Raw genomic sequence first — 14831 nt, 5'->3', positions numbered from 1 at the left:
GTAGGTATGTGAAGGGGTTCATCACTTGTATTGACAGTAAAAATGACCCAGCACCTGGGTAAAAATATTATTTTTATAAAATATAGTAATCACGTGACACAGGAGAATCCAAACAAACACTTCTTTATTAATCTACAAGGTAACAAATGAGATCACAGGAGCAAACTAAGACACATCACATAAAACAAAGACGATGAAACAAAGGAAACTGAGCTTTAATACACAGAGAGGGTAATCAACTGAACAGAAACAGGTGCGTGGCACTAATTAACAACCAAGGAAACTAATTAAGGAACACGTACACAGCAAAATCGTTAAATCGTTAAAAAGTTAAATTAAAGGATTAGTCCACTTTTAAATACACTTTTCCTGATAAATTTACTCTCCCCCATGTCATCCAAGATGTTCATGTCTTTCTTTCGTCAGTCGAAAAGAAATGAATGCAGCTTCAAGGGCTTTAAACGATACCAGATGAGTAATAAGGGTCTTATCTAGCGAATCGATCGGTCATTTTCGAAAAAAATACAACCGTTTATGCTTTATAAACAAAATATCGCACTGAACGTACTTTCCGCTTCCGCATTCTTCATAACGCTTACGCTGAATGTTCTACGCCTTCCCTATTCAAGTTACGCAAAAAAACGAAACTGGCGCCGCGTTCGTTCCGTAAGTAGAATAGGGAAGGCGTAGAACATTCAGCGTAAGCGTTATGAAGAATGCGGAAGCGGAAAGTACGTTCAGTGCGATATTTTGTTTCTAAAGCATAAACGGTTGTATTTTTTTCGAAAATGACCGATCGATTCGCTAGATAAGACCCTTATTACTCATCTGGTATCGTTTAAAGCCCTTGAAGCTTAATTTCTTTTCGACTGACAAAAGAAAGACATGAACATCTTGGATGACATGGGGGTGAGTAAATTTATCAGGAAAAGTGTATTTAAAAGTGGACTAATCCTTTAACTCTGCTCGGAGTAAAAGCAACACTGAAGCAGAGTTAAAGTTAATGAGATAATTAAGTGATGAATGAGCATTAGTGATGAACACCTGCTGTTAAAAAGCAGAATCACTGAAGAAAATATAATCCTCCTCTGCTGAGATCTTGAGAGATATAATGTCTTTTATCTTCATCTAAGACTGTGGCTAAAGTCGTTGTAGTTCTTGTGTTTCTCTTTTCTTCAGTGATTCTGCTTGTTAACAGCAGGTGTTCATCACTAATGCACAAGCATCACTTAATTCATCGCTTAATTATCTCATATCTTAAAGGTCCCGTTTTTCGTGGTTTTTTGAAGCTTTGATTGTGTTTATTGTGTGCAATATAACATGTGTTCATGTTTCACGTGTAAAAAAACACAGTATTTTTCACATAATTTACTTATCTGTATACCGCTGTTTCCACTGTCATAAAAACGGGCTGATGACTTCCTTGTTCTATGAAGTCCCTCCTTCAGAAATACGTAACGAGTTCTGATTGTGCCAGCGGTTCCTGTGTTGTGATTCGACAGCATTGATCTCTAAGTACAGCATCCCTGGGAAGGCCAAACAAAGGTGATTGGACTGCGGGATGAAAATAACAGCGTTTTGACGTCATGGCGACAAACACACTCTACAAACGCAACTCTTGCTCTTCTCCGTGGGAGCGCAACAAGACCACGCCCCCTTTTTTGTGTATTCCTGTGGTTTTAGTGACGTCATTAAAGAAGGAAGTAGAGGGATGTAGTCCAAACAGGCCGTTCGATGTAGGCGACTTCTGTTAAATAAAATATCTCACTTGGCATTGAACTTTGAGCTTTAAAATTTTACAGATTTTATTTATACTCTAACAACAACATTACACACTAACTAAAGTTTGAAACATGGGATCACGAAGAACGGGACCTTTAAATCTGCTTCAGTGTTACTTTAACACTATGTAGAGAGGGACCAAATGTACTCTGAGCAGAGCTGATTTAACTCTGGAGATTTTGCTTGAACAGCCTGAACCCTTAAAAAACCTTTTTAAAAAAATAACCCAGCATTTTTTAGATTGATGGAGAAAAAAAACAGACCCCTATATTTCCCCTAAATTTTATTTTTATGTATTTGTTTATTTCAAATCTAATGTTATTTATTGATTTATTCAGTTCAATCAATTTTTTGTTTATTTGTTTATATTTATATTATCTTATTATTTAATATAGATTTTTATACATTTCTATACATTGTTTTCTCTAAACATTTAAAGAACCTCCTACTGAATTTTATTATAATTTTATTTATTTTAATCTGTTATTTATTCTATTAAATCTTTTTTTATGAATTTATATGAATTATATTTATTAATTCATTCATAAATTCACTCATTCACTCTATTTAAACAAGTCTATTTTTTGTTCATTTATTTATATTAATCTTATTATTTCTAATTTATTTATTTTAATATTTTTAACTTTTCTTTAAACATTTTTTACGGACCTACTAGAATTTCCTTGCGGCCCCATGGTGGTCTTCAGACCCCAATTAAAACCCTGGTCCAGACAAGTAATATATATGAATTTGGTGATTGAATGTTGTAGAATTTCTTTGTCACAGCTGTAAATAACTGAATTGATTAAACCGGAGTGGCATCTTTAACCAAACAGTTTCTGGTCCCCATTAACTAACATAGAAAAAATACCATGGAAGTCAATTGGGACCAGAAACTGTTTGGTTACCCACATTTTTTTAATATCTTCTTTTGTGTTCAGCAGACGAAAGAAACTCATACAGGACTGGATCAACATGAAGGTGAGTAAATGATGAAAGAATTTAAGAGCATTTCTAAGAAGTTTTACATACACAAATATTGTAAACAAGATGACTGTAAAAGATGAAAGCAGATCAATCCAGACCTACAGGTGTAACGTTTACTGACTATTGTCCGGTAACATCCTGAGAGGGTAAAGAGTATAAAAGAATGGAAAGACTGTGTCAGTGAAGGTGGTTGTGAATGTGTGTAGATGTGTGTTAGTTACAGGATCAGAGAATGACACCGTTCCTCTGTCATAGTCCAGATCAACTCTCACACAATCAAGATCCTGATTGACACGAAAACCAAACTGCTCACCCAGTCCGTACTGCACCCACCAGACATCAGTGTTCCTGTCCCATCCTTTCCTGTGGTTTGATGCTGTAGTTACTCCAAGACTCCAGGCTGAACTCTCTTTAACCTCCACATCCCAGCAGTGTGTTCCTGAGTTAAAACCCTCTGACCCCAGAACACACTCGTAGATGTCAAATCTCTCTGGATTATCAGGAAGCAGCTGTTTGTTCTCGCTCCATCTTACACTGGTCAGATCATCAGACACAACGAGACGTGGATTTGCAGTGTTTGGATCCAGGATCACAGGAGCTGATGAGACACAATCAACAGCTGTTTTTATTCTGATGTTCATATAATGATCAAGAGTAAACCCAACACAGATTATTATGAATTATGACTATTTATCAAACACATCACACATTTTCTTTTGATCACAGTCAGTGTTTTTAGTTACATACACTTTTATTATCAGTTTTTAATGGCATCAACTACACACATTTAATGTGTTATTCAAACATTTGTGTCTCATCATGAGATATGATCATTTAGAAAAGTTCGGAGCTGTTGAGATGAAAACTGTATCTGTACAAATTCTGTTCAGCATCATCTGATTATGTTCATTACACTGGGTCTTAATGTGGTTGTATTTGTTTTAAATACTTTGTTTCTGTTTTGTTTGACTTGGTAATGAATAATCATTACTTTTAAGATTTTAAGGTATAATAAAAATCTCTGTGGTGTGTGTAACTGAAGCAGGTTCTTCTGGTAAACACATTATTAGCTAAACAGAGCCTCATCATTGTGTTTCTGAAACATGGAAAAATGAAGAAACATGAAGCAGCTCTTCTAGAAACCCTTTCAAAATGGATTCAGGATTCATGAAAATCTTCTGAGGAATAGAAAATTTTGAATGTTCCTGTGATTCTTAAAAAATTCTAAATAAGTTCTCAAATATACCAATAACAACATGTTATAACAATACTTTAATAGTAAATATATATCCATATTTTAACCAGTAATTCACAAGTTCACACTTACATATAATTAAATAGAGTGAAGGTTATGCATGCTTTCTGAGGGGAGGGATCAGAGCTTGGAATTTGGCCCGAACCCAGAGTACTCCTCCCATCCCAGGTTGGGATAGGAATAGTTAGAAGTGAGGAGATGGGGTAGTAAAGGGATGCTGGAAAACTCTCTGATCTATACGTCTAACGTGCTCCTCCCAAACTTTGTTTTTTTAAAAACATCATATAGTTCAAAATACTCAAAACTCCGATGCAAATAGTTGCCTCAATTATTTTAGAGTTAAACCAAGGCAATACTTTTACAGTGTGTGGAAACTGATTGCCTTAAATTTCTCAAGCATGTTTTACTCAAAATTTGTTGGCACTGGAGACCTAGGCGGAGCCATGGTGCTGAGCATCTGAGGCAGAAACAGAGTGCTCGAGGACTGAGGCAGAGTGAGTGCAACCGAGGACCAAGGCATAGCCAGAGGGAAGGCGGAGCCTGCTGGTGCCAAAGGGATGGGGAGACGGAGCACAGCGGATTGCTCGTAAGTCATGACAGCTGACAAAGGCCTGGTGGGGCCGCAAGGCAGAGGGTCTCTGGTAGAGCTGAGGGAGGGAGGAGCCAAGGTGGAGTGACAGGATCAGTGGCTGGAGGCAAAGCTGGGGGATCCACCTGCTGGGACGAAGCTGGTGCCCACCAGACCTGAAACTTATCCACACAGCAAGGTTATGGGGGGGAGATGAGGGGCTGAAGTGAACCAGCTGAGGTGGGGCTGAAGGACTGGCTGAACTTTGTAGTGGAGGTGCCAGAGGGAGGCTGGGCGGGGTCAGCGATAATGACACAATGTCTATATTAAGTTTAATTAAGTATTCTTTTTGCTGGACAGTACCAGCGCCGCTGACACAATAACAAAACTGAGCAACGGAACAGTCTTTATGCTTGGCAAGACCAGCGATGATGACTTAATTTCAGTACAGAGCAATGAACCAATGATGATGAGGGCATAGAAGATTCAGGACTGGATAAAACTGCGATGATGAGGGCACAGAGCGCATGACCGTGACAGAAGGACAGACCTAAAAATTGGATCTAGCAGCAGCTAAGATGGATGCTGGTAATGGTGTCACCAAAACTGTGCCCATCTATGAGGGTTACGCCTTGCCCCATGCCATCTTCCATATAGACTTGGCTGGCCGTGACCTGACTGACAACCTCGTGAAGATCCTGACTGAGGAAGGCTATTCAAGTCTGAGAGAACTCACTGAGTCTGTTAAGAGAATTTACTAAGTCTATTCTTGTGAGAGAAATTCCCCAGTCCATTCAAGTTAGAGAAATTTACCACTCTGTTCCAGTGAGAGAAACTCACCAGTCTGTTCCCATGAGGGAAATTCCAGAGCCCATTCCAGCCCTCGAGTCAGCTTCTGGGGATGCAGCACTAGCCATTATGGCCATGGCCATTTTGTGTATGTGGGCTGCACACACGTTGGCTCCAGCCCATGACCAGAGTCCAGTGAAGGCTCCAGCCCCTGACCTGAGTCATATGCCTGATCACGTCCCCAAGCTCAGCCCAGTGCCTGCTGTCGTCCCGAGCTTACCCATGAGCCCACTCCATTGTCCTCTCCTGCCCATGAGTCTGCTGCAGTGTCCTCTCCAGCCCATGAGCCCACTCCAGCGTCCTCTCCAGCCCATGAGTCTGCTCCAGAACTCACTCCAACACATGAGTCTGCTCCAGTGTCTTCTCCAATCCATAAGCCCGCTCCAGATTCCTCGTCAGCCAGTGAGCTCGCTCCAGTGTCCTCTCCAGCTCATGAGCCCACTCCAGTGTCCTCTCCAGCCCATGAGCCCACTCCAGAGTCCTCTCCAGCCCATGAGCCCACTCCAGTGTCCTCTCCAGCCCATGAGCCCGCTCCAGTGTCCTCTCCAGCCCATGAGCCCACTCCAGTGTCCTCTCCAGCCCATGAGCCCACTCCAGTGTCCTCTCCAGTCCATGAGCCTGCTCCAGTGTTATCTCCAGCTCATGAGCCCACTCCAGTGTCCTTTCCAGCCCACGAGCCCACTCCAGTCCAGTGTTATCTCTAGCTCATGAGCTCTCTCCAGAGTCCTCGCCAGCCCACTCTAGAGTCCACTCCAGCCCGTGAGCCTGTTCCAGAGTCCTCGCCAGCCAATTCTCCAGTCCATGAGTCTGCTCCAGTGTCCTTTCCAGCCCATGAGTCTGCTCCAGTGTCCCCTCCAGCCCATGAAACCACTCCAGAGCCCGCTTCAGCCCATGAGTCTGCTTCAGTGTCCTCTCCAGCCCAAGAGCCCTCTTTATTGTCCTCTCCAGCTCATGAGCCCACTCCAGTGTCCTCTCCAGCCCATGAGCCCACTCCAGTGTCCTCTCCAGCCCATGAGCCCGCTCCAGTGTCCTCTCCAGCCCATGAGCCCACTCCAGTGTCCTCTCCAATCTATAAGCCCGCTCCAGATTCCTCGTCAGCCAATGGGCTTGCTCCAGTGTCCTCTCCAGCCCATGAGCCCGCTCCAGTGTCCTCTCCAGCCCATGAGCCCACTCCAGTGTCCTCTCCAGTCCATGAGCCTGCACCAGTGTTATCTCCAGCTCATGAGCCCACTCCAGTGTCCTCTCCAGCCCATGAGCCTACTCCAGTCCAGTGTTATCTCCAGCTCATGAGCTTTCTCCAGAGTCCTCACCAGCCCATGAGCCTGCTCCAGTCCAGGGTTATCTCCAGCTCATGAGCTCTCTCCAGAGTCCTCGCCAGCCCACTCTAGAGCCCACTCCAGTGTCCTCTCCAGTCCAAGAGTCTGCTCCAGTGTCCTCTCCAGTCCACGAGTCTGCTCCAGTGTCCTCTCCAGCCCATGAGTCTGCTCCACTGTCCTCTCCAGCCCATGAGTCTGCTCCAGTGTCCTCTCCAGCCCATGAGTCTGCTCCAGTGTCCTCTCCAGCCCATGAAACCGCTCCAGTGTTCTCTCCAGCCCATGAGTCTGCTCCAGTGTCCTCTCCAGCCCATGAATCTGCTCCAGAGCCCGCTTTAGCCCATGAGTCTGCTTCAGTGTCCTCTCAAGCTCATGAGCCCACTCCAGAGTCCTTGCCAACCTATGAGCCCACTCTAGAGTCTGCTCCAGCTCATGAGCCTGCTTCCCCCCAAAAATGGGGGGGGGGGGGCATATGTCCCCAGCCATAGTGGCTGAGCCTGGCTTCCATAACAAGGCCACAAAGGCCAATCCTCCTTGGGACCCTGAACTCGCATTTCGCTCGCAGTTGCGTCCGCACATATTTCAAAATATTTTAATATTTATGCGCGCGGATGACCAAGTTCGACACAGACATTGTGTCATCAACGGGACATTCACTGGGCAGGATCAGAGAAGAAAAATAGTGCATCCACCATTGCAACATAGTTCAGAAGATACACCAAGAGAACAGGAATCAAAAAACGATGGAGAAGGCATGCTTCTGAGTTTACTCAGAACTCTGAGTTAAATCGCTCTTTACACACTCTTCTTCAACGACTGCGCATTGTGCTCAGTACTGTGCGTATTGCCACCTAGTGGAGTCTTCTGTCCTGCTTGCGTATATGCTGTTGCATGCACACCTTCCTCACGGTCTTGAAATTTGGGCTGCACGTGGAAGTATACCAGGGGCTTAAGCCATGCCCTTGAGGGGGAGGGTACTGTCTCATATATCAACCAGCGACTGTGACAATATCAAATTCTTCTTAAGTTTACTCTTTAGTATAATCTTTAAAAATCAGACAAGAAAAGTAGTAACTTGAATACAAAATATTCTTAGCTTTTTCTCAAGTTACAAAATAAGAAAAAAAAAAAAATTACTTTTATGTTATGAAAACTCTGTCTAGCCAAGTGCGATTTCCAGTGTATGTGTGTGAGCACAGATCTTCTCCAGACTCACTGTTTTGGACGATGTCCTGCATCTTCTTCCAGACTCTGAACGGCAGGTTGCCCAAGTAACATGGCACATGAATCAAAGCTCCAGAAGGCATCTGTGGATCCGGCTGTGATATCTGGACTCTGGAAGAACATTTAGGAGTCAGAACTGCAGTGGATTTGGATCAGAACCAGAGAGACCAGAGACAGGAGCAAATCACTCACCTTTCCACTGAGACTGGAAACTCCTGCAGAACAAACACACCATTTATCATCAAGAACTCAATTAATCATCAATCTACCAATCAATGATCAGAAATCAGACCTTCAGAAAGCAGACATCATTGGCTTTCATCATCTCCTCCATGTCTTTGATTGAGTGTGAAAGAGCTGAGATGTGTCTGTTCATCTCCTCCAGCTTCTCCTTCATCATCTGCTTCTTCTGCTCCTCTTCCTGCCTCAGTGCAGTGATTGTAGCTTCTTCTTCATCTCTGAGAAACTTATGAAGCTTCTCAAACTGCTGTTTAATCTGCTGCTCTGTGTGCTCAGCTTGAGACTGAAATCAAATCACATTCACTTCAATCATCTCAAAGATGCAACTTATTCTGGAAGAGTCAGATATGAAGAGTGAGTGGGTATAAATGTGGGTTTGTTAACTACAACTTAGTTAGTAGATGTTCTTTGTCTGTAGTGTGTCCCAAACTAATTAGTTAAAATGAAACGTGGAAGGTGAATGCTAGCCAATGGGATTAGCGTTGGTGCATTAATGCTGACAGAGGAGTCTGAGCTTGATCATAATTTATACAAATGGTTGTGTGTATGTGTTTGTTCCAGTCAGTCAATAAAGGAACATGTAATTATGTCAGACAAATCAATTCAGCTGTTCAAACTTGTAAATATGTCAATAGAATCAGCCCTCACCTTATTGTGTTTAACTGTTTTCTCAAACTTTTCTTTAAGGCTTTCTTTGTGTTTAAGTTTCTCTTGTAAGGACTTCAATGCTGTATTGTGCTCCTTCTGGAAATTAAAGAGAAAATCTATACCAGACATTTCTGCAATATGATCTTATATATAATACATAAGCTTTAACAAGTGTTTATCTGTAAATCTGTCTTGCCTTATATGCAGGAACAACTTCACTGATGGGTCTGAATGAGTGATTAATGTGTTTCTGTGAATCTCTGCACACTAAACACACAGGCTGTTCGTCCTCCAGACAGAAGAGTTTGAGTTTCTCATTGTGTAAACTGCAGACCTCGTCCTCAGACCCTGATGAGCGCCTCTCATTTCTCTCCGTCAGGAACGACTCACACAAGTTTTTTAACACAAGATTACACGGAGGATCATCTCTTGAGGATCTTCTACTGCAGACAGGACACTCCTGAGTTTTCTTGGTTCTCCAGAACTGTTGAAGACACTCTTTACAGAAACTGTGACTACATGATAAAACAACAGGAGCCTTGAAGATTTCGCAGCACACGGCACAACAAAGTTCATCTGCAGATACATTTAGTGAAGCCATTTCACACAGTTTGAGCTCCAGCAATATAGACTTTACTTTCACTTTCTGAATGATGGTTTCAAAAATTAATTACCACAAGAATTACAAGGATCTGCTGTCTGTTCAGAAACAAACTTCTCGAAAATCCTCAATGAAGTGCGTTTCTCTTCCTTCTTCATTGATTGCTGATTCTTTTATACTTTATGGCAGGAGAGACAAGTCAGTCCCTTCTTGGTAAGTTTTGTAAGAGGGTGAAGTTTCTGATCATGTGATTGTTTAAACATGTTACATCATGTTTAAACAGTCCAAACAGGAACATCAGGATTTCTTCAGGTTACATTTGATCAACATGCATTCAAAATTAACTTACATTGAAACTATCTAGTATAATGCTACAAAACATTGATACAAACAAATATTGATAATAACAAGGCTCAAGAAACTTGTGTTTTATTTATTGCACTCTATTTGTTGTTGAGTGTGTTTGAAACTCAAATAGTTTCTCCAGGGTCTCATTTGTCTGTTCTGTCTGTCTTGTCTTGGTTTATTGTTTCTTTGTTTATTGTCCCCTTGTTTAAGCCCTTGTGAAGTCTTTATTGTCTGATTGTGCTCACCTGTTCCTCATTTATTGTGTTCTCCTTCCCTCATGTTTTGCCAGTCTGTTGTAATTATGTGAGTTGCGTTTGTGCTAATCTGTGACTCCTTGTGCTTCATGTGCATTCCTTGGAAATACTGCTTATCTTGGAACAGCATACTGACAGCATATGAATAACAAGACAACAGTATGACAACAAGAATAAAGATAATCCATCTCTGAGTCCATATAACACAAATGAATAGAGTCAGTCCATGTCAAATCAACCAAATTTCATAAACTTCCCAGGCTCAAAATTTTTATTTTGTTAATATTTTTTTCTGTAAAAAGACAAACATAAATAGTGATGAAAGCCAAAGTATGAAATATCACAGATGTATATTTAATGAGTAATCCACTATTTTGTAAAGGGGGGTCAAAATGACAATTTTCGGTGCACTTTATATTAGGTGTCTTTAACTACTATGTACTTACATTTAAATGAATAATTTGATACAATGCACTTATTGTGTACATACATGTTTTTACATTGTAATTATATTTTAAAAACACCTGCATGTAATTAAATCTGTAATTAATTTCTGTAATTACATTTATAATTACACTGTTGACACTTCCCTTACACCTTACCCCTACCCTTAAACCTTGAACCATCGGGGGCCTTTAAAATGAAGATACCAAAAAGAAACCAGAATCTAAAAGGATATTAAGATATCTTTAATACTTCTTACAGGCATGAAAACTTGAGGCAAAAAAATACAAGAAGTGCTTTTTGCCATTTTTTAACTGTTTCATTATGTTGGCATATAATGAAACAAAGATTGATAAAGTCAACAGACTTTACTAATAGACCTACCAATCTCTGTGGACCAATAAGGTCCCACTTTATATTATGTGGCCTTAACTACTATGTACTTGCATAAAAAAATATGTGCAATGTACTTATTGTGTTCATATTGTATTGCAAAACACTTTTGCTGCTATTGAGGTGGAATATGGGTAAAGTTAGGTAAAGCTTTGGTTGGTATAGAGATATAGAGCTCTTGATGTGATACAGCAGTGGCTGTTACTAGCCAAGTTTCCATCCAGTTTTTGCTATGTTTTGTTATTGACAAAGCAAATATGCACAAAAAATATGTGCGAAATTTGCTGTCTCCAGGCTGTTTCCATCCAGAGTTCCTTTTACTGATAAAATGGTACGCATGATGACGGCATTTCTAAAAAAAATGCATTGTCGCATAAGTTGTTATATCGCTAAAAAAATCTGCCCTTGAGCCGTTTTCATACATAATTTTGCATATATCGCAAATTCTAATCGTTTGCATCCTAAATATTTTTAAAATGTACAGAGTAAAAAGACAATTGAAATTCACCAATAGGCTACTGCTTATTTGTTATTAAACAGGAAATATAAGAAGATGACAGCAGCTTGTCTGACAGGACTTTACTCCCTTTATTTGACAAAGCGCAGGTTTGGAAACAGCAGTTTATCTGTCCTGTAGCCAGGGCCGCATTAAGACCTCACTGGGCCCCGGGGCTATGAGTTACTGCAGGGCTCCCCCATCACAATAATGATATATAGCACAATACAGTTATTTTTGCTTTAAATAAGATTTTTTTAAATATATATATATCACAATTTTTGATGCACTGAAATTTCATAATTCTTGTCACCAATTTCAGTAACAAAAAACAGCCAACGTTAAAAAACAAAAACAAGTAAACAGTCACAAATTGCAATAGAGCAAAGATACATAAGAAAATTACTTACTTGAAAAACTTAATACAATATAATATTTCTTTTTTGTGCTTTAAGTACAAATATATGGCATAGTCTTCATTCTTATTTTACAAAATTGATTCAGTCAAGGACAGTGAGTGATTTTGTTTCTGTTTGAGTAACATTATCGACACAAATGGCAACAGCAGAAGTATAGGTTGCTTCAGAGGTATAGTTCACACAAAAATGAAAACTGACTTCCATAGTATGAAAACAATATTAGCATAGGAGTCAATGGGAACCAGAGACGTAAGAAAATACAAACATTCTTCTTTTGTGTTGTTGAGAACAAAGAAATTCATACATGTTTAGATCAACTTGAGGGTGAGTTAATGATGATTTTAAAAATAACTGAGATAAAACTGAGGAAGAACATGATCTCTGAAACAATTGAAATGACAAAGATTAAGAGATTTTATCAGTAAGTCAATATGTCAGTGAAAAATTATTCACATAGGCTGTGTAATGGGGAGGATTAAAAAAAAAAAAAAAGGCCTCCAGTCGACTCGGGACGAGAATTCTGATAAGCTGTCCAACATGGGCCGGGCTACGGCATGAGCGTCTCGGGCCAGTGCCTGTGTGCCGTATACTGTTGCAGCCATTACAATAGCTCAGTTTTGTTTTTATTGCCAAAGTATTTATATTTCTTTTTGTTTCTTTGATAAGTTAAAATGTTAAGAGGGTTTTTTTTTTTTTTTTTTGTTAAATTAAAGACTTTGTTTTTTAAAGTGACGAAGCAGCCAGCGTCCGACAGCGTTTGATCAGTTTAGCCTCTCAAATCAACACTTGACTTACCTACAATAAAATCCATATATATAAAAAACTTCAAGCATATCACAATATTAGCTTAAAGGTTTATCATCACCACCACCACAGTATAAAGTTTTCACTTGACCAACTTAAGTGTATTTTGTAAGTAAAAAGAAATTTTGATTTTGATGGCTGCAACACACTCCAGAAAAGTTGGGACAGAGGCATGTGTGACATCACCCTTTCTTTTAATCACACTTTTTAATTGTTCAGGAACTGAGGATAATAATTGTAAAAAGTTTTGCAAGTGGAATTTTTACCCAATCTTGCCTGATTCAAGACATCTGCACAACTGTCTGTGGTCATCCTTGTCTGATTCCCCTTTTCATGATGGGCCATACATTATCAATAAGAGTCAGATCTGGACTGCAGGCAGTCAGAAACATCCACTCTGAGGTGTAAAGTGTCTAGAAACCACTCTGATGTATCACGTGCAGAATGAGGCTTTGTCTACCCAGGAAAGATGTCATCCTGATGGCAGTTTATGTCTCTGTACAATCCAAATATATGCCTCCATGTCAATGGTATCTATCCATCTATCTATCTATGGTTATAAACTTTAAAAAGCTCTAAATGGAGCAATGCCTACTAAGATAAATTTGCTCTGCCCACTTCCAGCCTCAGACTGCTGGCCTGGCACTGTTGTCCTCAGACTGCTGGCCTGGCACTGTTGTCCTCAGACTGCTGTGACGTATGGTTCTGCGGTTCTGCAGTTAGACCGATCTCGAAATTGAAGGCTCTAATCTCTCCAAGCATTAGTCGTCCCAATGGGGGCTATATCAAAGCTTGGGTTGAAAACTTGTGAAACAACTTGAGAAAAAACACATCTTCCACCAAACAAACTTATGAAACATATACCAACTAAAAATAAATTTGATTAAAAAAGAAATAAAAATATTAAAAAAAGATAACATTTGTTGTAAAAAACTTAAAATTAATTAAAAGTTTGTAGCATTTTTACGGTGGCGCATTGCTGCCACATACATAATATTTTTTCCACTCAATTATGTCGCAACAACGACAATAAAATTACATCTTTTTCTCGTTAAAACAACATTTTCTCGTAATAACGAGATGTTATGTCGTTAAAACTACATATTTTCTACGTGACATGTACGAAATATACCTTTATCTGATCTAGAATAGAGAATTTATATAGCCTAGATCAGTGCCTTTATCACACTTCCGCGCTCGAAAAGCAGAAGCAAATATAGTGTAAAATACATTTCGATGCCTGTATCAATGGCAGTGACCATAGCATGAGATTGTTGTGATTTGGTGTACAGTTCATCACAGATATTTCATCTAAACCAAACTTTCTAAAACTTATAAGGTAAAGAAGGACCCCTCATAATAGCATATAACTGTCAGTGTGTGTGGGAGTAATGAACACAATATAATTGTTTTATTGGCGTATATCCCCATTTGTAAATATGCAGTTTCTAATAATAAAGCACAATCATTTAGCATTCCTTATTTTCTGGAAAATAACTCACAACCGATTATGTCACATGCACCGGGTCAGACTTAAGTTTTTGAGAGGAATAAAATAACAGATAAATCTCATTGGTGTTTCATTTTATTATACATTCAAAAATAATGTAGCTAAAATACCTGGTAAAAACAACATTTTTAAAAACATTAAGCTATAAACATGTATTTTAGGTTATTTCCACAACAAATCCTTTAAATTCAATACAAAACAAGAATGAAAAATATAAGTATAAAATAAACATATATTATAGTGGCATTCATTACCTACCAACAATATTTATTTTAAAGCCTAAACTTATTTAAAGCAAAGCTGAAACTTGGGCTCCTCTCTCATTCGGCACTAATCCAAATATTTCTATTTTCGCACTTGGACGCTAAACTATTATTTATTATGTTAACAATGCTTTGTACTTTACTCGTGTCCCAGTATCCACGTAAAACAGCATCCTTCACATGCCATGTTTTGGAATAACAACACAACGGTAGAGTCTCAAACTTCGGTGCGGTAAAATTGCTAAAATCTGTTATTATATTCATTCAAGTTAATTTTACTGCACAAATGCAGATTAAAAAAATAATAGTGTTTAAAACATTAAATGTATTGGAAAAAAAATATATATTTTTTTTTAACCCACATATTTCCAATCTAGACAAATACAGTAGCCTAAAATAAAGTTTGTCGATATTCTTAATGATTAGAAATTAA

General features: G+C 39.4%; 1 protein-coding gene across 1 annotated transcript; it reads right to left on the bottom strand.

Annotated features, from left to right (window-relative positions):
* Positions 1-1845: 1845 nt before the first annotated feature.
* Positions 1846-10030, bottom strand: LOC125248494 (E3 ubiquitin-protein ligase TRIM35-like). Its single transcript, XM_048160403.1, has 6 exons — positions 9063-10030; positions 8867-8962; positions 8271-8501; positions 8171-8193; positions 7971-8089; positions 1846-3367 (listed from the first exon to the last, which is right to left on the bottom strand). Exons 1-6 carry the CDS (start codon positions 9465-9467, stop codon positions 2883-2885), a joined length of 1359 nt encoding a protein of 452 aa, XP_048016360.1. The 5' UTR covers positions 9468-10030; the 3' UTR covers positions 1846-2882.
* Between the last annotated feature and the right edge of the window lie 4801 nt (positions 10031-14831).

The sequence above is a fragment of the Megalobrama amblycephala genome, linkage group LG16 (assembly GCF_018812025.1).
Source record: "Megalobrama amblycephala isolate DHTTF-2021 linkage group LG16, ASM1881202v1, whole genome shotgun sequence".
Taxonomy (NCBI): Eukaryota; Metazoa; Chordata; class Actinopteri; order Cypriniformes; family Xenocyprididae; genus Megalobrama; species Megalobrama amblycephala.
This window is presented reverse-complemented; position numbering and strand designations above follow the sequence as displayed.

Coding starts and splice junctions, on each gene's coding strand:
- LOC125248494 (XM_048160403.1), bottom strand. CDS start 9,467: ATGGCTTCACTAAATGTATCTGCAGATGAACTTTGTTGTGCCGTGTGC. Junction 8,502..8,866: donor AAACAGTTAAACACAATAAG/GTGAGGGCTGAT, acceptor ATTTGATTTCAG/TCTCAAGCTGAGCACACAGA. Junction 8,194..8,270: donor ATGATGTCTGCTTTCTGAAG/GTCTGATTTCTG, acceptor TTTGTTCTGCAG/GAGTTTCCAGTCTCAGTGGA.